This window comes from Amphiura filiformis, chromosome 13, assembly GCF_039555335.1.
Source record: "Amphiura filiformis chromosome 13, Afil_fr2py, whole genome shotgun sequence".
Taxonomy (NCBI): domain Eukaryota; kingdom Metazoa; phylum Echinodermata; class Ophiuroidea; order Amphilepidida; family Amphiuridae; genus Amphiura; species Amphiura filiformis.
Window position 1 is genome coordinate 29,870,115 of NC_092640.1, and position 26,207 is coordinate 29,896,321.

The 26,207-nt window shown below is 38.3% G+C and overlaps 1 protein-coding gene across 1 annotated transcript; it reads left to right on the forward strand.

The window, feature by feature from the left end:
• Positions 1-780: 780 nt before the first annotated feature.
• On the forward strand, positions 781-13,759 carry LOC140168217 (transcription factor ETV6-like). Its single transcript, XM_072191555.1, has 6 exons — positions 781-1,000; positions 3,845-4,054; positions 6,304-6,600; positions 7,423-8,088; positions 8,870-9,112; positions 10,731-13,759. Exons 1-5 carry the CDS (start codon positions 796-798, stop codon positions 9,025-9,027), a joined length of 1,536 nt encoding a protein of 511 aa, XP_072047656.1. The 5' UTR covers positions 781-795; the 3' UTR covers positions 9,028-9,112; positions 10,731-13,759.
• The last annotated feature ends 12,448 nt before the right edge of the window (positions 13,760-26,207 follow it).

Sequence of the window (26,207 nt, forward strand, 5' to 3'; positions counted from 1 at the left end):
AGCCTATGTACGTATGGCATGGTATAGTCATAGGCCTACATTCATTGTAAATGTATGTATAGCATGGCATAGTCATACATTCATTGCAAATGTATGTATAGCATGGTATAGTCATACATTCATTGCAAATGTATGTATAGTACGGTATACAAATATTGACTGCTATGAGGGGCATGGTTAAAATTATAGGCCCAAGGTGATCTCAAAACCATGACTATGCCCCGAGGCGTATAAAAAGCAGTCAATATTTGTTTTATATACCAAATCTTAAGATTCTTGTCATCTGTTTGGTTAAAAGCATCGATTTTGGGAAGAGAAATTAATAGTTTCAATGCGAACGGCACACAGATTACAATCTGCGATTTTTGCGTAATTATAACGCGTGAAAACATTAACGCGTGCGTAATATCGTTTTACGCTGGGAAAAACGCGCAGTTTGATCGTGACGCACCACGACGCACGTGACCGGTCCATAGTTCATTTCCATGGACCGGTCCATAGTTCATTTTGCGGGCATAGTTAATTCAATGACTGCACTTTCAACCAATCAGATGACAGGAATCTATATATGAGGTATATAACATGGTATAGGCCTAGTCATACATTCATTGCAAATGTATTAGCATGATATAGTCACACATTCATTGCAAATGTATGTTTTTGTATAGCATATAGTCACACATTCATTGCAAATGTAAAATATACTAGTGTTCATGTATGATCGACCATATTCGTTATACTTATATTTTGCGTTTTTCCATCCCATGCACAGATTTTCAACTTATTCAAGAAAACATGGATCCTACCTCTCCATTTTATCCGTTGAGCCCCGGTCCGGGGGCTTTTAGTATCCCATCAGCGAGTGCCTTCCCTTGGGATTTCAACCACGTAACTGCAGGGCGTGACATAGTGCCTATGCCAACGAGGGTGTCACCAAATCAGGGGCAGGTTGCACCATATCCACTGCCTATACTAAGTGCTTGCTCGCCTCTTCCAGTGCGTAAGTATACAATAATGTCATAAAAATTGAAAAGACTAATTTGCGTATGACGTCCTGTCAACCAGACCAAAAATGCCGTACTGCGCAGGTCAGCAACCAATCACACCGCGCCGTTGCCCTGACGTCAGACGCAAACTAGTCTTTTTAAATCGGTCTTCGATTATAAACATTGGTCTCGATTTTAAAAAAATGGTCAAAAACTGTAAAATCGGCTGTTTTAGGTAAAAATCCTAAACATGGGTAGGGGTTTCGGAGTTCCATCGGCACACTCCCGATCCCGTCTAAATGCAAAACTCGAGTACACCCCGGTATTGTTCTTGATCAAGGCGACCAAGAAACGTAACAGAGGTCCAATCTTTTGGAACAATTTGGATGAAACTATTCAAAAACTTTTCAAAACTAAGCGTAGGCCTATATAACCTTTGCTTAGATCTATTTAAAGATAATTTTATGTAAATCATAATTGTCTTGTATGTACTTTATGTTTTGTATGTTGTATTTTCATAATGTCCACGGCCCCAAGGAAGAACAACTTTGTTGATTTGGGCCGCCGTGGTGAAATAAAGCTTCCTATCCTCCTCTATCCTCCTATATCCTATCCTATCCTATCCTGCCCTATCCTATCCTATCCTATCCTGCCCTATCCTATCCTATCCTATCCTGTCCTGTCCTGTCCTGTCCTGTCCTATCTTGTCTTATCTTATCCTATCCTATCCTTTCCTGTAATGCGTATTAAAATTTGCGAAGTTGCGATTCTTACTCCTTGGTCTTACGCCCGTCTATAACTGGATAAACAGACTTTTTATTCGACGTAAAATATTCGATGTAACATATCTACGTTATATAAGAAGAAAGAAAAGGAACGAATGAATGAATGAATGAATGAATGAATGAATGAATGAATGAGTGAATGAATGAATGAATGAATGAATGAATGAATGAATGAATGAATGAATGAATGAATGAATGAATGAATAAAATGAACGAAAGAAAGAAAGAAAGAACATCAAAACAAGTGTAGATTTTCTGTTGATAAGGTGTTTATTAGTTAATATGTTGGGGATTCCCCACTGCAATCCCACTTTTGTTACAAACATCCGTTGAGTTATAAATGGTTTCAATCATTGAAGAACTGACCACGAGCAAATTGAGATAAATCCATAATGGCACGATCAATATTATTTTTTTGATTTCTGTTTGCTAAAACGTATCAAATATAGTCTTGGTTTGTCGATGCGGGATAAACTTGCATGCAATTGGCCGTCTTTTACCCTTGTAAAAAAGTAGAGGATAATTTAAGTGATTGCTTATTTTGGCGCCTAATTAACCTGGTAAAATCATTTATGCTGGTTTCATATTTTCCTGCCGCTTGCCGCTTTGCCGCTCTGAAGATGATTAAAGCTGGTTTCATACTTTCTGCCGTTGGCCGCTGAGCGGCATGACGCTTCATCATGCCGCTTGTACTTTTCTGCAAGCGGAGCGGCACACCGCTGAGCGGCAGCGGCATGACTCTGAAAGCCACTCTTGCCGCTCAGCACCGCTCCAAAATCGTATTTTGTTCTCATACGTCAGAGCGGCACCGCTCCGAGTTGACTTGAATTCAACTCCCAGCGATGCTGCCGCCGCGGCAAAGCGGTGGAGTGATCGATATATCGGCTTGCCGCTGGTCACCGCTAGCGTTTTTGGCGAGATTGCGCAGTGAAGTAAAACCATCTTCATAGCGGCAAAGCGGCAAGCGGCAGGAAAGTATGAAACCAGCATTAGCTTCACTTCGCAGTCGCACCAGAAACGCTAGCGGTGACAAGCGGCAAGCCGATATATCGATTACTCCACCACTTTGCCCAATCGACAGCATCGCTGGGAGTTGAATTTAATACTGGTTTCATACTTTCCGCCGCTTGCCGCTGAGCGGTGTAACGCTTCATCATGCCACTTGCACTTGTCTGCAAGCGTAGCGGCACACCGCTGAGCGGCATGACTCATGAAAGCCATTGTTGCCGTTCAGGACCGCCAAAAAGTCGAATTTTGTTGTCAGCGGCACCGCTTGGGGAAAGCGGTGGAATGATCGATATATCGGCTTGCCGCTGGTCATCGCTAGCGTTTCTGGTGCGACTGCGCAGTGAAGCAAAATCCTCTTCAGAGCGGCAAAGCGGCAAGCGGCAGGAAAGTATGAAACCAGCATTAGTAAATTCGGAGCGGTGCCGCTCTGACGTATGAGAACAAAATACGATTTTTGAGCGGTGCTGAGCGGCAAGAGTGCATGACTTTCATAGTCACGCCGCTGCCGCTCAGCGGTGTGCCGCTCCGCTTGCAAGTGATAAAATGCACTGAATTATTTTACATGTAATTATAGTTTTAAGTAAACGGAATAACATATTTGCTTTACAAAACTAAGTGAATTTTACTCACTGCAATATTTCGTCCTTCACATCGGAGGACTTCATTAGATATGACTGACATGGTCATCAGATCCACTTTCCCGGGACACTGGTTTCCGGTGTTGCTTAAACTCATTCCCAGTCTTTAAAAGTGGGGGAAGGGGGGTAAGACCTTGAACAGAGAGGAGGGCACATACTTTCTAAGCCACGTATACGGCCCACTTTTAAAGACTGGAATTGAGTCTAATCAACACCGGAAATCAGTCTCCCGGGAAAGTGGATCAGATGACCATATCATTCATACCTAAAAGTCCTCCGATGTGAAGAACGAAATATTGTAGTGAGTAAAAATTCACTTGGTTTTGTCAAGCAAAAATGTCATTTCGTTTATTTAACCAACAAACCTGGTGAACTTATTCAACGATAGTTTTTAAGCATTTAAAATTTGACTATTTTTGTTTTGCAGCTACTGATCCCCTGTTATGGACCAAGGAAGACGTGGAATGCTGGCTGCGATGGTGCAGCGACGAGTTTTCCTTGAGTAATCTGGACCCAAAAGGTTTCAGTATGAATGGCAAAGCCTTATGTCTGCTTCCCAAAGATTCCTTCAGACTTCGAGCAACTGAATCCGGTGATGTGCTCTACGAGATTCTTCAAAAACTTATTTATTACAACAGTAAGTTACTATGGTGGGTGTGTGGGTGTGTGGTGATAGGCGAAGGGTGTGTGGTGGTAGGGAAGGGGTGTGTTAGGTGGGAGTGTATGGGTAGGAGAGCTGTGTTTTGTTGTATATATCGTCATAATCTGCTTATTTATAGGCCTAGTAGCAGCAGAATATTACTCATTGGTAAAACAGAATACAGTAAAACTACTTTGCTATGAAGTTTGTACAAAGAATCGCGCCGATCAAACGTATTATACATTAAAGGATGGGGTGTGGGTATATGGTGTAATGTGCCCCAGGGCTGTGTTCGCGTTTTTATGTGTGAGCAATAAATTGCCGAGCATGTATCTTTTTTTTAATCCTTCGACAGCCGCGGTGTTACTGTCTATGGTTTATTAACAAATAATATACGGTAATATAAAAGATGGCTGATTTTATGATATAAATTTTTAAACATCAACAAGGACAAAACAAAACGAACACAAACAACACATTGACACAGACAAAAGGACAAGTTGACCATGTTGTTTTCATCAGGTGCAGAATGAGAAAAAAAAAAGTTTAAAGAAAGAGGAAAATGCAAATAAAACCAGATTGGCAGGCAAAAAAACGTAAATTTCTTGAAATGTTTGCCCAATTTACCTTTACCTTCGGCAAGCCTATATTCTGTATTTAGTTTCATTCTCCCAAAGTTCAAAAAGCTTGGAAACTGGGAGAAGTCTTTTGAAATTTACATCTATGAATATAAAACTTCAAACATAATAACAAGAAAGTTGATTACAATTCTGTGCTCAGAGTCATAGACGTTAATCCCAAACATTTTTTGGTAGGTAGAAATTACAATATTATCACCAGTTTATGTATCTTTTCTTTACGTGTCTGCGTGATTTCCCCTAGTAAACATCTCAAAAAAAGTAACTAACCCCCCTTAAACGATGGCCATTATTCAAAGAGGGGCTATTGTATTACAAATATGTAAAATGCGTTGGAAGCAGAATTTAATTCTGCGCATTTTGACACCTCGTTTGATACGATAGCCCAGAAAACAATAAACACCGGTCAATTTAATGTAGTGAGGTCCAGATTTGAAAGTTGCACTTACATACAAATTTTAACAATACTAAAGCACTCAGATATCATTACACAGATTTCCTTTCATTACACCGAGTATAAAATCAATACAATTTACTGCAACTTTCAAATCTTGGGTTACATTTATTTAAATGCACGATGTGATGTCAATATTTAGTCAATTGCTACAAATGAGGTGTCAAATTGTGCAGAAATAAATTATGCTTCCAACGCATTTTACAAATTTCCAATACAATCACCCGGTTTTGAATAATGGTCATTATTTAAGGGGATCAGTTACTTTTTTTGAGATGTTTATATAAAGCCACACAATACTCCCGACAATATACTATACACAGTGGTAATGCGGCAAGTGGTAAATCTACATTGTTCTGAAAGTTTTGAAAAAAAAAAGATTTCGTCCGCTTCCGTCAGCAACATCTTGTTCAAAGTTATGTTATTAATGCATTTGTACATTTATCAATTCCCTTGATTGATATTAGGCCTAGATACAATGGATTTTTTTCAAAAATATGATGCGTTATGCACCATAGGCCGTGGATATTCAATGGTGTTCTATAGTTGTTGTTGTTGTAAGGTAAAGTAAAGTGTCTGTTACGAGCAGTCGATTTTACATTAAACACACGGTTGTTTGATGGCATGTAAAACTGAGTCATTTTAAAGAAAAGTTGAACAATGATGGCGATATTTATCTAAAATCTTGTTTGTATCTTTACAAGAGGGAGACACTTCTATGGTATTCTAATATATGACAAGGCAACTTTCAAAGAACCTTTTATCATGAAACGTAACTTATAATTCATATTATTTGGCTAATTTAAATTTAGAAAACATGTAAATAGCGCCCTCAATGTACAGTTTATAGCATTAAAACTAAAAGTACCACAACAAAAGCAGAAAAATATGAATAATTGGATATAGAAACGAAAATCTATGTTAAAAATTGCTGCAAAATATATGTTTTTACACAGTTTATTATTGTGATAGCTGTTGGTATTATTCAGGTCTGGAATTGAACATTATAATAATGTATTGTTAGAAAAAATTAATAAATGATCCAATCAAACAACCGTGAACGTTCCATACAACGGGTGGAGCGGACGAATTTTGATGACCAATTTCAGTCTTATCAGAGGAGTCTAGTGACATTTTAATTCGTTTTCTCGCAGACTATCTCAATCGACAGACGAACAATGACGGACCTCGGTACCACGGCTCAAATTCAGTCATTCAACCAACCAAACGGGTATCTCCCAACCCGACGACACATCCGTCGGCACCGCCGACGACAATTTTTCACCCAGCATACCACCACATGTATGCCAACGATGTCGGGAGCCGACAATCATTCAGCCAAGATGGTACAGGGATGACGGGGTCTAGTCACGACGGCAAAGACAGGAAGGCATATGTAGGTCATGGTGTTATTCCGACGACGACACTTCCTTTGAATTTAAAAACAACAGGTAGGCATTACACTATAGACCACAATGGCCTCATCCCAATGGCATAATCCAATAACTTCAATTAATCTATCAAAGTGCAAAATTTGACTTCAAGTTGCAGAGGATGAGTTTTTGTACCCATATTTTCTAAGGTCGTTCAATGAATGTACAAATATATTGGGGTTAAAGAACTGTGCCCTGATAGATGAACATGTTATGGATCTAGTATTATAACCATCGTATTTTTAGGATAAACCATAAAATTCTTATTTGAAGTTCGTGTTAGATGTTTTGTAACAACCTTGCAACCCTGCTGAGGCTACAAGAAAACTTATACAAGATAGTTTAGCCAGATTACAGAATCGGCTAAGAAGTATACTAATAATAGTTTCATATTATCTTAAGCCTTGCATTCAAAGTTCTTAACACCAGTGATTGACGGATGTGCGTTCACTTCAAAATGAAATAGCAATGGTTTATAGATATAGTTGAGCGACTCTGCCTCGCTGACCGGGTTCGAGCCCCGACCGTTCCCGACGTCATTATTTGTAGTTGGTTTCCAGTCCATACTAGCTGGAGCAGGTTAAGTTCTCCAGTTTCCCAATCTTGCTTCTAAAATTGCACTTTTTCGATGATTGTAAAGGTTTGAATTGAAGGTACATTGTACAGGCTAGGTATAGATAATGGCGCAAATAGCTATCATGGGTAACTGAAAGCGTCAACAAACAAACAAATATACACGTCACACCCAACAAACACACACACCAAAACAAACAAACAAACAATATAGATAGTTGCTTTCCACAGTAATTCATCCGAGTATTATTATTCTTTTCTTTATAGAATCCCAATCCCGTACACCTTGTAGTGACTCTGGCAACAGTTCGCCAGGAATGGTAGAAGAGGACCATCAACATCAACATCAACATCCCATGGCGGCGCATCCCTTGTCTCGTCACATGAAGGAAGCAAACATTTTCCAATCACGCAATGGACATAATAAATATAATAGTTGTGGTCAAGTCGACTCCAAATTCCGAAATGCCCCAAAACGACACAGGAGTGTGTCTGATTTGGAAGAAAGTGATCTTGCCGAGAGAGTACCAAAAAGGCTAAATAATAACTCTGTTGAAGACATAAGACTAGAGCCAAGTATGCATCATGTTCAGTATTTAATGCAGCAACGAATTGCTGCAATGCACGGAGGTAGTGTTAAAACCGCATCGGCTGAAACGCAACAAAGATTACCCGATAGAGACCTGTCTCAATTTATCTTCCATCATCAAACCCGTCAACCCGCTGATTTGCTTGTTCGCAGACACAATGAGAATCCCTTGCAAACTCGAATCACGCCTCAATACCCTGTTCCAAGCCCATTGCCGTTCTTAGATGCCGCGGGACGCTCTCACGGGTTGTATTTCGGTACTGATATCAACGGAGGCATGTATCATGAAGATGACGACGAGACGGTGGAAGATGAAATATTTGCCAGTGGAGAAAAGGCTTCAGGTAAGCTTCCTTTGCCATTATATTGTTATGTGATTTTTACTTTGTAGTTTTTGGTATCCATTCTGCTGAAGACCGGTAGCTTCATTGGCTTCGTTCAAAACATTCGTATTATCATTTTAATCCCTATTTCCGGACGTACTTGCTAGACAGAGCCAATGCTTTGATGCGCTCGTGAAACATGCCAACATAGTTCATTTAGTTAAATTCCAGATTGGTGATTATTTTGGTAACCGTATCAGGTTTTTCAATGATTATGAAATATTTGGGAAAAGGGGGTGACAAACTAACACTATGCCGGATTCTCCACCACTTGTTGTGAATGAAACCTACGAGTTTCTGCAATCAGTTATTGGTTAAAGAAATCATACCATAATAGCAGGCCGACGTATCTCAAAGTTGCAAGGGGAATGACTCGCTGACTACACTAAGAGAAATAGACAGATAACAAGATATAACTTCACTATATGCCTAATCTTTAATTCCGCATAATATAAACAAAATCTCACAACGTAAATTATGATTTCCCGTACGCTTGTGATGTTTCTCCTTCAGTAGCTGGCTGCCGACTACAAAGAATCGTAGGGAAGAATGCATGAGAGAAAGACCGCGGAGCGATATATCTAAATAATTGATAAATCGAAAGAAAATAGCGCCATAACATATATCAATCCCATGCACGTATATTTTGGTATAACTAGAGTTGGTAGGAAGAACCCCATCCTAAAACTTTGTAAAGGAAATCTTATTTATTCATGATATTCTCTTTATCAACATTCTCCAGACTGTCGACTTCTTTGGGAGTTCCTGAGTCAGCTTTTGAAGCAAGAGAAGTACTCACCCTACATAAAATGGGAGGATGAAGAAAAACGTGTATTCCGCATACAGGATCCAACAGCCATCGCTAACTTGTGGGAAGACAGAAAAACCGTACTAATATGACCTACGAAAAGCTGTCTAGAGCGCTGCGGTATTACTATAAGACGGGAATCATACAGAAGGAGCCGGGACAAAAACTCACATACAGGTGCGATATTCTGAAAAATGATCAGCTCGTAATCGGCGGGCTTTTTAACATCGCGGATTGATATCAATATGTTTTATATTGAGAATTGTCTTGTGACATCTCGCCAGAAGCATCACGAATTATTAATGCAAGTACTTTCTTTAACAAAATGTAGAGCAGACAGGTCAACTTTAGCACTCTTAATGTTGGTCTACTTTTCGGCGTAGTGGTAAAAGCCCAACATTTCCCGCCGATTACGAGCTGATCAAATTATAGTTCTATTTTAAAAGATATATATCACGGTTGTTTGATGGGATCATTTATTAGTTTTTCAAACAAAACATCATGTACAACCAAATGTGATATCATGCTAATTGTATACAGATGCTTTTGAGTCATTCTCAACTTTAATTTTCCCTCTTTTACAAAATTATTCACTTTTGTAGCATTTTTATAGCTTTTTCGGATATAAAATGTATCTATTAATGACAAAATTGGTGGAGCTGTTTAGTTACTGGAAATTACTCTTTTAAGCTTTTAATACAAACAACTCCTTTTATTGCTTGCTAAAATGTGTTTATAAAATTTCCTTGTTGCTTGTTTCACCTATTCCAGCTGTTTTAATGGCAATATTAATCACCTGCCCCTTGCAAATAAAGAAATATGATTTAGGATAAATAGCGCCATCTATAGTTTGCATTTAGTTAATAATGAAGCCAATTCTATATACATCAAACAACCGTGTGTAAGTAAGGGAAAAAATGCTCCCACATACCGGCTCTAATTGTAACACATAATAGAGGTTGTCTTTTTTATTGGCCTTGAGGGGGACTGGGGGAGGAAAGTTGCGAGATTGAAGAGGGTTAGTGGCCAAGCGGTTAAGACGTTGCGCTGTCGGCCGGGAGAATACGATCTGCGAGAGGTCGAGCCTTGGGCTTACCTTTAAGTGATAACTCTCTTTCTCATAAAATCAACCCAGAAAGTATCGAAACGATTATAGATAGTCAGATCGGGAACTGAAATATATATAGCAAAAACTTATAACGCGCAGCTTTCTCCTGTGTATTTTGATACCTCTTTTGTTGCTCTACGATATCATTTGGTCGAGTTATGGGCGCTTGAGTGGCTTCAAGTCGAATTTTGAAAGTTGCACTTAGCTCCTATTCAAGCCAAATGCGTTGTACTGTGACCAATAAATGACCATTGCTTTTGTCCGCCAAATTCAAATGAGTATGTGTGTCGCGTGTTGGATAAATTGAAACTTTCAAAATGCATATCAAGCATGAGTTGACTTTATTAATTACGGTGGTCGACTGGTTGTTGTAATTCAGTTCAAATGATACATATACAAATGATATATATCGCCCTGCACCAAATGTTAAAAAAACCCAGTTACATCGCACTTTTATTCTTCATCAACATATTCAATGTTGGATGTAAACATTGATTATATTTAAGGAAAATTTTAACTCGTTTGTGCGGTATTAAGACATGGGCAGTACTCGTGAGATGAGGATGCAGTACCGTATTTGCGCATATTGTATTTTGTACCACTTGAAATATTATAATGAATCAAAATGACTGGTCTAGTACATTTCTTGCTGTAATTTAATATATGGCTTAAATTTTATTCTCTCAGGTTCCTACAAGACCCAAAGGAAATCTCCAATATTCAGCGCAACTCCAAAAATAAATCTAAAGCATCTAACGACTCACCACGTGCAGAGCCGACGGTAAATACGGAAGACCAACAATCTAACAGTCCTCAATCGACCACAGAGGATCCATCAAGTACCAGCAAAGAAGACTATAGGCATGACCACTCAACAAATACAGTTACCAATGGAGTCAATGGAATGTTGAGAACCGACATCGACTCTGTCTCTTCTTACTCAGGTTCGGATGGTACGCAAGAAAAGATCATGGAATCCCAGCAATTCCAGACTCCGTCACAGACATGTACGCGTCAAGAGACTGATATTTGCAATCAGACACTTAGTAGGTCGGTTCTAGTGGTGCAATCTGATGAAGAGATTGAAGAATTGAAAGTACCAAACTTGTCAAATGATCACGCGGTCGTTGTTAAACAGGAGGAATGTCTTTGGTGTTAAAGGGCCAAAACAGGAACTCTCAAATGGCGCGCAATTATCACAATGCGTCCATGTCACGGTGTCGTGTGATTGTAATAATTGAAAATGTGGTAATACGACAATGACCATAATGAAGCGTAGAAGCGTGGCCACTGTAGGACACCATTCCTACCACGTCCACGATCATGGTCGTATCACCAACTTTCGTAACGTTCCGGCGTAAACGCTTTTACCTCGCGCTGCACAGCATCGTGTATACTATTTTATTTCGAGCTAGTCATCATCAGGTTACGGCAGCGGTTGCAGTCAATGTATTGGTAATGTAGTGAGCTGTTTCACCAGACCGGGCCCGGGGCCGAGATATTTAAATTGGAGGAATGAGTAACTGCTTCATAATGTCGATGTTTGAGCTGTGAACTGACTTTGAAGACAAGGACAACAAAATACAATGCCGTGTCAAAAGTGAGAATAGAAGATGAGGCTGAAATGGTTAACCCCCTGAGCACTATCTGTCGATCTAATATTGCCTCTGATTGGTCGATTACGTGACATCTTCATTTTAATCACCAATCAGTATGGAGCTTTGCAAATAATTCACCCAATTTTTTTTGCGTGGTGAAATTATTCTAACAATGTTGCTGATTGGTCCAATTGATAATGACAACTTCTTTTTGACCAATAGGCAGGTAGCTCTGATGGGGTTAAGTTAAATGGCGACAGCTAGTTGGAAACTGAACGAGTATGTGCTTTATTGCAGTGCAAAGTACTCAAAGATGAAGTCATTTAAAAGAGCTGACGTGTTTATTGCTGTACAAACAAGACAGGAATGGCTGAATGGATGGATTGTTCCTCGAAGACACTGAAATAAGAGCCATATTGCAATGCCAGATCCAAAACAATAATTATTGGAATGTTTTCGTGGGATTATTTTGTATCTTGTTTGGTGGAGTAATGTTCAAATCGTTTCAAACATTTGCGGTAATTGTATTGTTTCTTGTGTTTTTAAAAGTATAATCTTTACTCAGATATTTTACAAATTGTATGCGTATAACCAGAGAAGATATTTTACCCTTCCCAGAATCCTTTGCAACATGACACATCACCTCATTTCATCAAATGATACTCCCATTAGTTTGTACAAGTTCCCTTTGTTTTCATGTTGAGAATAGACTATCTAAACATCGGTCGATAGTCAAGAAATAAACATATTTTGTAAGATCTGGATGTGCTGTTCATTGAGGTGCATTTTGTCATTATTGAACCATATTGCACTGTATAGATAGCAAATCAGTACTGGAAATTAAAATGGGAGAAATGCATTATGGGAAGTGTAAGATACCTTCTCTGGCGTATGATATTACATAGTAAGTGTACGTATTGTGTAACATATTGAATTTCGTCCTGCCAATTAGACAGTCCGTCTGTACCCAGTAAAAAGTGCCTCGAGTCATGATACTCATGAGTTTATTCTGTCTTTCGGAGTAGAGCATCCTATGTCAACTATAATGTCGTTTATTCTATAGAAAATACATGTCAAATCGTCGGGTGCATTACATAGTGACGGATCTGCACTTTACGGTAAAATCCATAATGACGGATGTTCAGATCTCAAAATAATTGCGCAAGACATAGTGACGGATAACTTTGGCAATCTATTACATATGTGAGATGTACGATTTTACTACATTTTAATGTTTTGAAAATATCTTTCAAGGGTCCACTTGTAATAGACACATGAATTGCTGAACATTAATGGCAAGTTTATAATCTATGTCCAATACAATTTACCTACTCAACGTTTTCCCGATACCCATTTTTTGATAAATTTGCGATCAACATCCGTCACTATGTAATGCACCCGACGAAATACTTCGTCGCATATGCGACGTTGTCATCAGTGTTACAGCAGTGGTATTGCGCAATGCATTATTATATCAGTACAACAGCGAATTTTTACCATCCAGCCCGATCCACGGCCGGGACAAGTTCTTCTATTGCTGTTATCACTATGATCAGGGAGTTTGAAAACCGTAACTTTGTACGTTTATTATTTCTTATATTACAAGCTAAAAGTTCAACTACAATAACAAACATAATAGGCTGAAGTCTGAAAAGGAACAACCTTGTAGTATACCTTTTATAATCTATTCCCTATTCGTGAAAACAATTATTATACATTTCATGTGGCTTGTAAAATTTTGTCAGAAATTCATTATGTTTCACTACCTGGAGAGAATTGATCAAACATTGATATCCCTCCTGAGGTTCGTATCTGTCAATGAGTTGACCAGATCACAAGGATGTCATTATAGCTATAGAGGCAGTATATAACACAAATGGGTCAATGAGTTACATAACAATGACCTTGTGTGATATTTGGTTCCCAGGAAGTGAGTTTTGCCTGAGGTCATTTGTGGTTAAATGTTGATCCCTCTCTACAGTTATTACCGTCGATTTGGTTGAAAAAGGAGGTGAGACATGATCAAATCTCTCCAGGTAACAAAACGTAATGTTGATTTGTTTTTAAAGCTCCGAGAGTAAAATTATATTTGAGACTGTCGAAAAGCTTTTTCAGTAAGACGATAGCAATTCCGGGAGAATCAGTTTCCAAACCTAGTCCCATCAGGGTTCAAGTGTGTGTCCACCTGGACCGACTGGTTAACCCCCTGTGCACTACCTGCCGATCTAACATTGCCTCTGATTGGTCAATTACATGATATCTTTACTCAAATCACCAATCAGAATGGAGCTTTGCAAATATTCTAACAATGTTGCTGATTGGTCCAATTGAAAATGAAAACTTCTTTTTGGCCAATCGGCAGGTAGTTCTCATGGGGTTAAATAAACACACAAAGAGACCATGATATTTGGTGGTGCAGGTAAATTATATTGTACAGAAATCTATGATTCCAGTGGATTGGGGAACATTTATAACAGTTTTAGGAGTCGGTCACCGTATTTTTTGTGAGACCTGACACCAAATTGCATTCTGAATACAAGGAATGTCCTGATGATAGACTAATCATTTTGATTTTTTGAAAATCGCGATATAATACAAAAACACCTAAAAATTGTAGGTCTTTTTGGCATGCAGGTAAATAGCACTTGAGCAGTGGCGGCGCCACGTGGGGATATGCCCCTCCAGTCAGAACTCTTGCCCCCCCTGTTGCCCCCAGTAAAAACCCAAATTACGAATATTTCCACTTTTTGCGGCAATTTTGGGCAAAATTTGTTGATTTTGCCCTCCCCCCCTGAAATTCACTTTGCCCCCTCAATATCCCCCCGAGCCGCCCACATGTCAGATGAAACGAATTTCATTTGTTATTTACCTCCCTGCTTTATGGGGAAAATGTATATGTGACGTGTCATGTCAAAAGGAGACACTTTTGGGCAGGTTATCAATTTTGAGATTTTTACATATCTGAAATATAGAGATATTTTGCTCCAAAACGCCGTTTTCCCCAATGAAACCGGACATTCCTAAGCGAAGATATTGAGTTCGTAAGTTATGCATGGTATTATAAAATTGGAAATTGAGATATCGGCCTTTAAAAATAATTATTGACAATGTTGAGAGTAGGAATTACCTTGAAAAATGTCTCAAAAATACAAGATGCCAGTTATATTCTGGTCTGAAACTATCAGACAATATTTTTACCATTTATAACATCACAAATTTGCAACAAACCCAAATTGTGAAAAAATCGCCCGGCAGATTTTTGGCTATTTCTCCATTTACGATCCTGCCCAAAAGTGTCTCCTTTTGACATGACACGTCACATATATCTTCAATACGAAAGGTCAACTTTTTCATATGATGGACGACTTTTCATCCCAGCTACATACACGTTAAATACACATCATTAGATTTATAAAGTTTACCTCGAGGACTTTTAAATGAGTCAAAAATATCAATTTTTAATAATTTGTGATAATTGTTTGATATCAGAAGGACATTCCTCGTTTTCAAAATGCTATTTGGTGTGCCTGATGTGCTCCCAGGTCCCACAAAAGATACGTGAAAACGTCGCTATTCCTGGGCGTCCGGACATTCCTTTATAATGCAGTTGCTCGCAATCAATTTATTATTTCTGATGAGTGATTACTTTCCAGGCTTCTTTAGGTAATTTGGTTAGTCTTAAAGTATTGTCTTCATTATTATTATTTTGATCTTGTATTATGATAATCGAACTAGCAAGTCAATTACATGAACAGGCAGCGGTTTAAATCAAGCATATTCTTTAAATGAGCGGTGCGTGTAAATACGTGGTGTCCCACAGGGTTCCAACTTTGGCCCAATGAATTGTTTTCTCTGCCGTGGTGAATGACTCTCCCTTTGTTGGAAGTATGTGTGTGGACTCAAGTTGACTATTATGCCTCAGTGTGTCAAGTCTAAACGTAAATCTTAAAGCAATATTATAACATTATCATACAAAATAGATTAGCAATTCTTTGACATAAAATGTTAGCTTTTACTGTCAGATATATCCCCTTTCATTTTTGAGCCGAACAACTACGGCAAAGCAAAGAAAATTGGAATTTACTACCAGCGCGTATGTCGCCAATACGTACCACTCCTTCGGTCATGTTATGGTACGACCCTTTGTTGTGTAGATCACCGCCCCATACGCCGTGTAGGCCTACGTACTGTGTGTTATGAACATCGTGTATGCGTTCGACTAATAATTCCATCGTAATAATAAGACGCCGGTTCCGGCGCTTTATTCAAAATCTCGGATTTTGACAAAACTACAGCACCTAGAGTCTTGATTTTTGCAGGGTATATTGGTTTAATAAAGTACAATATAATCGTGTAAAAAAATGAATTTTAAAAAATCAGTGAGGGCGTCCTCAACAGCAAATGTTATAATATGGCTTTAACTACACATTTATCACCAACTTGGGTATTGATCCAATAAGAATGATTCACAAGTCACATCATCATGTGCCCTGGGATATACATAATAATATTTGCCTTGAACACTGTTGAAGAACAAACCTCGTCGCTGGGGTGGGGCACATCATAAAGTTTTGGTGGGTATGCTCCCCCAGAATTTTGAGGTGGTGGGTCTTTGGGAGCTGACGGCGTACCGGTAAAAGGGGGTCTTTGGGAGCTGCGAACAAATAAAAGGGGTCTTTAGGAGCTACAAACAGTCAGCATCTTGATCCGAGACCGAACAAGTTTGTTTTGGTTAGTGGGTCAAGGTCACCTGAGGTCATCCAGGGGTCTTCTGAGGTCAAATTAGTAAACACTGTTTTTCTCGGAGATTAGGGGTCACATCACACATTCCTCAAACTTGGTGGGTGGGAGCATCTTGACCCGAGACAGTACAAGTTTGTATTGGTTAGTGGGTCAATGTCACCCGAGGTCATTCAGGGGTCATCTGAGGTGAAACTTGGTGAGTACAGTCAACATTAGGGTAACATTTTTGGAAGGTCATGTCGGGGTCACCAGGGGTCATCTGAAGTCAAATTAGTAAAACCAAGGTATGGCCATGAAACTTAGCATGTATGTACGTCATCCACCAGTGGAGCTCCTGCGCCCCTCCGCAGAACTTCCGGTAGTGGATGTTCTGCGCTCGGGGGCGCAGAGAATCCACTGTCGGAGTTGCTGCGCTCGGAAGCAAAATAATAGATTTTCGTATTATAATAACAGTGGATCATTTCTGCGCTCGGGCGCAGAACATCCACTATCGGAGTTGATGCGCCCGGGCGCAGTCCCTTATATGTAACGGTGGATCATTTCTGCGCTCGGGCGCAGAACATCCACTGTCGGAGTTCATGCGCCCGGGCGCAGTCCCTTATATGTAACGGTGGATCATTGCTGCGCTCGGGCGCAGAGAATCCACTGTCGGAGTTGCTGCGCTCGGAAGTAAAATAATAGATTTTCGTATTATAATAACGGTGGATCATTTCTGCGCTCGGGCGCAGAACATCCACTGTCGGAGTTGATGCGCCCGGGCGCAGTCCCTTATATGTAACGGTGGATCATTTCTGCGCTCGGAGGGAGCAGAACATCCACTGTCGGAGTAACTGCGCTCGAAAGTAAAATAATAGATTTTCTTATTAGGCATATATTAATAAATATGCGTATAATAACTAGTATTAGGCCTATTATAATAACTATAACTCCAAATTGACAGCAAAATAATGCATTTTCTTATTGAAATTACGGCGGATCATTGCTGCGCTCGGGCGCAGAAAATCCACTGTCGGAGGGCGCAGAACATCCACTGTCGGAGTAACTGCGCTCGAAAGTAAAATAATAGATTTTCTCATTAGGCATATATTAATAAATATGCGTATAATAACTAGTATTAGGCCTATTATAATAACTATAACTCCAAATTGACAGCAAAATAATGCATTTTCTTATTGAAATTACGGCGGATCATTGCTGCGCTCGGGCGCAGAAAATCCACTGTCGGAGCTTCTGCGCTCGGAAGTCAAATAAATTGTTTTCTTATTTTATTAATAAAATACAATATGCATGCGTATAATAACTAATATTTTCTTATTATATTAATAAAAATAATCAAAATAATAGATTTTCTTATTATAATAACGGTGGATCATTGCTGCGCTCGGGCGCAGAACATCCACTGTCGGAGTTGATGCGCCCGGGCGCAGTCCCTTATATGTAACGGTGGATCATTGCTGCGCTCGGGCGCAGAACATCCACTGTTGCAGTAACTGCGCTCGGAAGTAAAAAAAAAAAAAGAGTCTAGAGTCTAATATTTTAGTTTTGCTTTGGGTTTTTTTTTTCTCATTTTACATTTATTTTCTGTTTTCTTTCATCTATATACATTCTTTTCTTCTTTTGTCTTTTTTTTCTTTCCTTTTTTTGCCGTTCACGTTTCCTTGTCGGTACTTTTCATGTAACCGCAAATGCTATTTCAGATAATTCCTATTCAAATATAATTCTGATTGACACATGACCATTTGCAATTCGGCCTTTGTTAGTCAACAGATAAGTAGGTGTAATCCATTGGATTCCCAAACAAGCGGAGGGGGTCCAAAAATTAGCATAAGCGAAGATCAATGTCAATTTTAAATCCACGGCAGAGGATAATTGTTCGCCGTCATTTTGTGGTTAGAGATTAAAGGAACCGATAAACGTGGTTTCATGTCGCCGGCATCTAGGCTACACCAAGGCCTACGATATATAGACGAATCAAGGAAATCACAAACGCTATTTTCTTATTATGTTAATAAAATATAATATGCATGCGTATAATAACTTAACTCCGAGAAGTTGATTGCTATTAGTATATTTATTTTATTTATTCATTGGAATATACACTTTTGTATCAGTGGCACACGCCTAACCAGCGGTGCGTTCAAAAACAACAAATATACATTATATATAAACAAAATTATAACACAATTGAATATAGTCCTACATACAAAATTATGGCTTTAGTACAAAAATTAAGGGGGTACTACACCCCTCGATAAATTTGTGTCTATTTTTGCATTTTTCTCAAAAACTAATAACACACTGGTAACAAAATTAATGTATATTACAGGGGCAAGGAATCCAATTACTACACCGCTTGTCTTGAGTCATTGAAATTTCAGTGTAATAATTGGATTCCTTGCCCCAATAATATACATAACAGTGTGTTATTATTTTTTGAGAAAAATGCAAAAATAGTCAAAAATTTACCACAGGGGTGTAGTACCCCCTTAAAGGAAAAGAAATTGCCTGTCTGAACCCAAGTTGACTTGCAATGGGTACTCCTTAGACAATTGTCTCCTTAGCAGGAAGAAACTGGTGGATCATTTCTGCGCTCGGGCGCAGAACATCCACTGTCGGAGTTGATGCGCCCGGGCGCAGTCCCTTATATGTAACGGTGGATCATTGCTGCGCTCGGGCGCAGAAAATCCACTGTCGGAGCTTCTGCGCTCGGAAGTCAAATAAATTATTTTCTTATTTTATTAATAAAATATAATTATGCATGCGTATAATAACTGACAGCAAAATAATAGATTTTCTTATTATAATAACGGTGGATCATTGCTGCGCTCGGGCGCAGAACATCCACTGGTGTTTTTTGGAGTAACTGCGCTCGGAAGTAAAAAAAAAAAGTCTAGAGTCTAATATAATATAATATGTTTTTTTGTTTTGTTTTAGGTTTTTTTTCTCATTTTACATTTATTTTCTGTTTTCTTTCATCTTCATTCTTTTCTTCTTTTGTCTTTTTTTTTTTTTCTTTCCTTTTTTTTCCGTTCACGTTTCCTTGTCGGTACTTTTCATGTAACCGCAAATGCTTTCTCAGATAATTCCTATTCAAATATAATTCTGATTGACATATGACCACTTGCAATTCGGCCTTTGTTAGTCAACAGATAAGTAGGTGTAATCCATTGGATTCCCAAACAAGCGGAGGGGTCCAAAAATTAGCATAAGCGAAGATCAATGTCAATTTTAAATCCACGGCAGAGGATAATTATGCGCCGTCATTTTGTGGTTAGAGATTAAAGGAACCGATAAACGTGGTTTCATGTCGCCGGCATCTCTAGGCTACACCAAGGCCTACGATATATAGACGAATAAGGAAATCATAAACGCTATTTTCTTATTATGTTAATAAAATATAATATGCATGCGTATAATAACTAAACTCCGAGAAGTGTATTGCTATTAGTATAACCGAATTGACAGCAAAATAATAGATTTTCTTTTTATAATAACGGTGGATCATTGCTGCGCTCGGGCGCAGAACATCCACTGTCGGAGTTGATGCGCTCGGAAGCAAAATAATAGATTTTCTTATTATAATAACGGTGGATCATTGCTGCGCTCGGGCGCAGAACATCCACTGTTGGAGTAACTGCGCTCGGAAGTAAAAATAAATAATATATACGCATGCCTATATATTATTTTGTTTTATTATAATCTGAGCTTCCAAACGCAGCAACTCCGACAGTGGATGTTCTGCACCCGAGCGCAGCAATGATCCACCGAATTTAGTTACTGCGCCCAGGCGCAGCAACTCCGGCAGTGGATTCTCTGCGCTCGAGCGCAAAAATAACTGATTTTATAAAACACTGATATTATAATATTAAGAAAATATGTAATTTTGTTTCCGAGCGCAGTTATTTTGGTTATTTCCAAAAAAAAATAAAAAAAATGGCCGACCCTACTTGAAAGGTCCGTCCGCCCGTAGAACATGGTTTCTTTTTTCGTCGCGGCCTTATCGGTTCCTTTTATCTATTAACCACAAAATGACACCTACTTATCTGGTGACTAACAAAGGCCGAATTGCAAGTGGTCATGTGTCAATCAGAATTATATTTGAATAGGAATTATTTGCGGTTACATGAGAAGTACCGACAAGGAAACGTGAACGAAAAAAAAGATGAAGAAAAAAGAATGAAGAAGAAAGACAACAGTAAAGAAATGAAACTTGTAAGACCTATAGACCTAATAGTAATAAACTTCTCCGTAGCGCTAATATAATAAGTTTTATTATAATCTGAGCTTGCGAGCGCATTATATAGACCTAAAATAATAGTAAATATCAATAAACTTCTCGGAGTTATAGTTATTATTATACGCATGCATAGGCCTAATAGAAAAAAACTTCTCCGTAGAGCTATTACAATAAAAAAAATATTATTAATATAATAAGAAAATAATGTATTTTGCTTCCGACAGTGGATTCTCTGCGCTCGAACGCAGAAATGATCCACCGTTATTTTAATAAGAAAATCCATTATTTTGCTTCCGAGCGCAGTTACTCCAACAGTGGATGTTCTGCGCCCGCGCGCAGCAATGATCCACCGTTAAATATAAGGGACTGCGCCCGGGCGCATCAACTCCGACAGTGGATGTTCTGCGCCCGAGCGCAGCAATGATCCACCGTTATTATAATAAGAAAATCTATTATTTTGATTATTTTTATTAATATAATAAGAAAATATTAGTTATTATACGCATGCATATTGTATTTTATTAATAAAATAAGAAAATAATTTATTTGACTTCCGAGCGCAGAAGCTCCGACAGTGGATTTTCTGCGCCCGAGCGCAGCAATGATCCGCCGTAATTTCAATAAGAAAATGCATTATTTTGCTGTCAATTTGGAGTTATAGTTATTATACACATGCCTCTTATAAAGGCCTAATACTAGTTATTATACGCATGCATATTTATTAATATAGGCCTGATAAGAAAATGTATTATTTTGCTTCCGAGCGCATCAACTCCGACAGTGGATTCTCTGCGCCCCGAGCGCAGCAATGATCCACCGTTATTATAATAAGAAAATCTATTATTTTGCTGTCAATTCGGTTATACTAATAGCAATAAACTTCTCGGAGTTATACGCATGCATAATTATATTGTATTAATAAAATAAGAAAATAATTTATTTGACTTCCGAGCGCAATGATCCGCCGTAATTTCAATAAGAAAATGTATTATTTTGCTTTCAATTTGGAGTTATAATAGGCCTAATACTAGTTATTATACGCATGTATATTTATTAATATAGGCCTAATAAGAAAATGTATTATTTTGCGCCCGGGCGCATGAACTCCGACAGTGGATGTTCTGCGCCCGAGCGCAGAAATGATCCACCGTTATTATAATACGAAAATCTATTATTTTACTTCCGAGCGCAGCAACTCCGACAGTGGATTCTCTGCGCCCGAGCGCAGCAATGATCCACCGTTACATAAAAGGGACTGCGCCCGGGCGCATGAACTCCGACAGTGGATGTTCTGCGCCCGCGCGCAGAAATGATCCACCGTTATTATAATACGAAAATCTATTATTTTACTTCTTTCCGAGCGCAGTAACTCCGACAGTGGATTTTCTGCGCCCGAGCGCAGCAATGATCCGCCGTAATTTCAATAAGAAAATGTATTATTTTGCTTTCAATTTGGAGTTATAATAGGCCTAATACTAGTTATTATACGCATGTATATTTATTAATATAGGCCTAATAAGAAAATGTATTATTTTGCGCCCGGGCGCATGAACTCCGACAGTGGATGTTCTGCGCCCGAGCGCAGAAATGATCCACCGTTATTATAATACGAAAATCTATTATTTTACTTCCGAGCGCAGCAACTCCGACAGTGGATTCTCTGCGCCCGAGCGCAGCAATGATCCACCGTTATTATAATACGAAAATCTATTATTTTACTTCTTTCCGAGCGCAGTAACTCCGACAGTGGATGTTCTGCGCCCGAGCGCAGCAATGATCCACCGTTACATATAAGGGACTGCGCCCGGGCGCATCAACTCCGATAGTGGATGTTCTGCGCCCCCGAGCGCAGAACATCCACTACCGGAAGTTCTGCGGAGGGGCGCAGGAGCTCCACTGGTGGATGACGTACATAACTCAACTTAGTGGGAACAGTCACCATAAGCCGGGTAATCGCGACAGCCGAGAACCGCCAAATACGGGTGACCGCCTAGTGGATATAATTGAGCTCAGTGCATTGTTATTAATTGATTAATATTAATTATTTAATTAAGATAATCGCAAACCACCGTGGAGTCTTTGCATTTGTGTTAAGATTTTATTTGGCGTATACAATTTAAAAAGAAAAACATGATCTATATATTATCTTGACGAGTGGCCTTTTGCGAACTCATACGTCATACACTTGTATAGTGCATGTTATATTAAAGGTAGTAGGCCCTATAAATTGTATGTATACTCAGTGGACGGTGTACTTGCCAACTTTTGACGCTAGTTGTTATGTCCACTTCTCATTTCGTCATTTGAGTGCAAGAAGATGATTGGTATGTTGTATCTACTTCCCATTCCAGAAAAATACAGCGCTAATTTTTTGGGATTAAAAAATATTACCAAGTTCTGCCAAATAAAACATAGCTCAATCCTAATCATTCATTCAGTACTAACTGGAGATAAAAGAAAAGATCACTATTTTACTAAATTTCTTGAAAAAAGAGCCAAAACATGCATGTTTTCTGACAATCGATTCACAAAAATCAAAACTATAGGAACAAGTCTAAGCATTCAAAATCTTGAGTATATGCTGCAATTTTACTCTAATTTTCACTTTTATGCGTTACTTTAATAGAATGATTGGTTATTTGAATGAAACATGCCTTTTCCAAAAATAACAATGCATAAATTGAAATTAGACTTCGTATAAATCTTTTAGACTTGATTGTCACAGCATGTGAAGAACACCCTAAAAATGCACGTTTTTGACACTTAAGGGGGTACTACACCAGTACACCCCTGTGGTAAATTTGTGACTATTTTTGCATTTTTCTCAAAAAAATAATAACACACTGGTAACAAAAGTTATGTATATTATTGGGCAGGGTATCCAATTACTACACTGAAATTTCAGTGACTCAAGACAAGCGGTTCAGTATATATGATAGGAAATGAGGTACATCCTAGCGGTACCTTATTTCTTGTCATAAATAACGAACCGCTTGTCTTGGGTCACTGAAATTCCAGTGTAGTAATTGGATTCCTTGCCCCTATAATATACATAACTTTTGTTACCACTGTGTTATTAGTTTTGAGAAAAATGCAAAAATAGACACAAATTTATCGAGGGTGTAAATACCCCTTAATTCATAAATTTGGCAAAATAGTGAAATCTATTATAAACCTTTATTGCCAGTTAGAACTAAATGAATAATTAGGATTGAGCTGTGTTTCATTTGGCAGATGATAACAAAAATTAGTGTATTGTATATCAAAATTATTTACACGATAGTCCACCCAGACACACACTCTAATTAATTTCGCACTATTCATATTTCTGAATAGAATCCCTACTCATTAATCCATACCATCGGAATAGGCTCCTGTCAAATTTGACAAGTTTCTGTCCAAAAATGAGTAGATCGTTAAAGAGTGCATGTGACTCAGTGAGTAAACGTTAGACAATTTCAACAAAAGACAATACCCTTCCTTTAAATTGGCGGTTTTATTAACTCTACCCAAATGTTCATGATTTCAAATAATCTAAATTGTATCCCGGGAATTGTATGTTGACGATTGGGTCTCGAAAATATGTCAATGTTGTATGTTGCACTGAACATGCTTGCCTTTGTGTTGTGTTTTATTCTTTTTAACATTTCTGATATGATAATGTTGAATGAAGATTAATAAAATGATTTTAAAATGATTATTGTTTTTAATCTGCACTTCTTTCTCATAAGTTGTTTTTCTTGTGTGTGCGTATACGAAGGGTGGGTGGTGGGTGTGGGTGGGTGCCTATAGGTGTGGGTGTTTGTATGTTTCATCTGCAAGCATAATCCTCTAAATGAGTGTGTTTTGTTTTGTTTTTGACGAAAGAGGCAAAAGGAAGACATCCTCCACAAAAAACAAACAAAAAAACAAACAAACAAAAACAAACAAACAAACAAAAAACATTACAATAGATTGGTCCTAATAATATACTGCTCCAAGAAAGTATCCTTACACTTGGAAAAATAATCGCACTTTCAAAACTGAACCATATTGGGGTAAATTTGTTTTTGTGATAAATGCACTATCTAATCCTGCACATTATGCCACCACATTGAATTCAATGTGACCTCCAGAAGTAAAGTTACAAGCAATTGAATAGACGAAGGTCCTGTTTTAAAAGTGACAAATGGCCTATACAAGGCACAAAAAGATTCCAACAAGCGCAACAAAGAGACTATACAGTCTCTTCAATGAAACTTTATTTAAAGCAGTTTTTATTTATGTTTTGACTTCTTTGTACTTTTGCATTTTATTTGTCAGCTCTTTTGTTTCAGTTTCCTTTTCTTCCTTTTGTTTTAAATTAAAGGCACACACAAATTAGCCATTTACCACTCTCAAACCAAATGTCTATAGTCCGTGGAGTTTTGAATAGGCCAGTGTGTCACTTTTAAAACTGGACCTTCGTCTAATCAAATACTTGTAACTTTGCTTCTTGAAGTCACATTGGATTCAATGGGGTGATAGTGCATCTATTAAAAAAACAAATTTACCCCAATAAGGTTCAATTTTGAAATTGTGATTATTTTTCCAAGTGTAAGGATACTTTCTTGGAGCAGTATAGTATCAGTATAGTTGCTTAAGGGGGTACTACACCCCTGTGGTAAATTTGTGACTATTTTTGCATTTTCTCAAAAATTAATAACACACTGGTAACAAAAGTTATGTATATTATTGGGGCAAGGAATGCAATTACTACACTGAAATTTCAGTGAACCAAGACAAGCGGTTCAGTAAATATGATAGGAAATGAGGTACATCCTAGCGGGACCTCATTTTCTATCACAAGTATCGAACCGCTTGTCTTGGGTCACTGAAATTCAAGTGTAGTAATTGGATTCCTTGCCCCTATAATATACATAACTTTTGTTACCAGGATGTTATTAGTTTTTGAGAAAAATGCAAAAATAGTCACAAATTTATTGAGGGGTGTAGTACCCCCTTAAACTCTTAATATTGTTTTTGTATAGGGTGTCTGCCTTTCGTCTCTTTCGGCATATGCTTGCAGATGGAATTCTACGGTATATAATCAAGTCCATTTATAACTTATGATATTGCCGCTGCAGCTGTCGCAACGGCAAAACGACGATCTAATTATTCCAGCCCTTTCTAGTCATCAATAGAAAACAAACATATTTATCCAGAATGTTACACTAAAGCTCCCAAGTAAAACACGTTATTTTCGTTCATCAATATCAATTTATCTAGCGGAGGCGCCAGGTGTTTTTTAGGGGGGGGGGGGAACTTCGGGGGGGGGCAAAATAAACAAATTTTGCGTAAAATTGCCGCAAAATGCAAAAAGTTTCGTAATGTTAGGTTTCTAGTGGGGAGGGGGCAATACTGATATGTAAAATACAATACAAATAGCATATGTGCCATTTCCAGAAGGCTCAGAGGAGTCAGAGCACTTACAAAATAAAAACTAAATTTGATGGCGCATCTTCTAAAAATAATACAAAGTGCAATACAAATACAAATAAGTTTTTTAAAAGAGCTTTTTTGAACATATTTGTATGAAGATACAGACAGCTTACTCCACCTTTTTTT

Coding starts and splice junctions, on each gene's coding strand:
- LOC140168217 (XM_072191555.1), top strand. CDS start 796: ATGGATCCTACCTCTCCATTTTATCCGTTGAGCCCCGGTCCGGGGGCT. Junction 1,001..3,844: donor TTGCTCGCCTCTTCCAGTGC/GTAAGTATACAA, acceptor TTTGTTTTGCAG/CTACTGATCCCCTGTTATGG. Junction 4,055..6,303: donor AAAACTTATTTATTACAACA/GTAAGTTACTAT, acceptor GTTTTCTCGCAG/ACTATCTCAATCGACAGACG.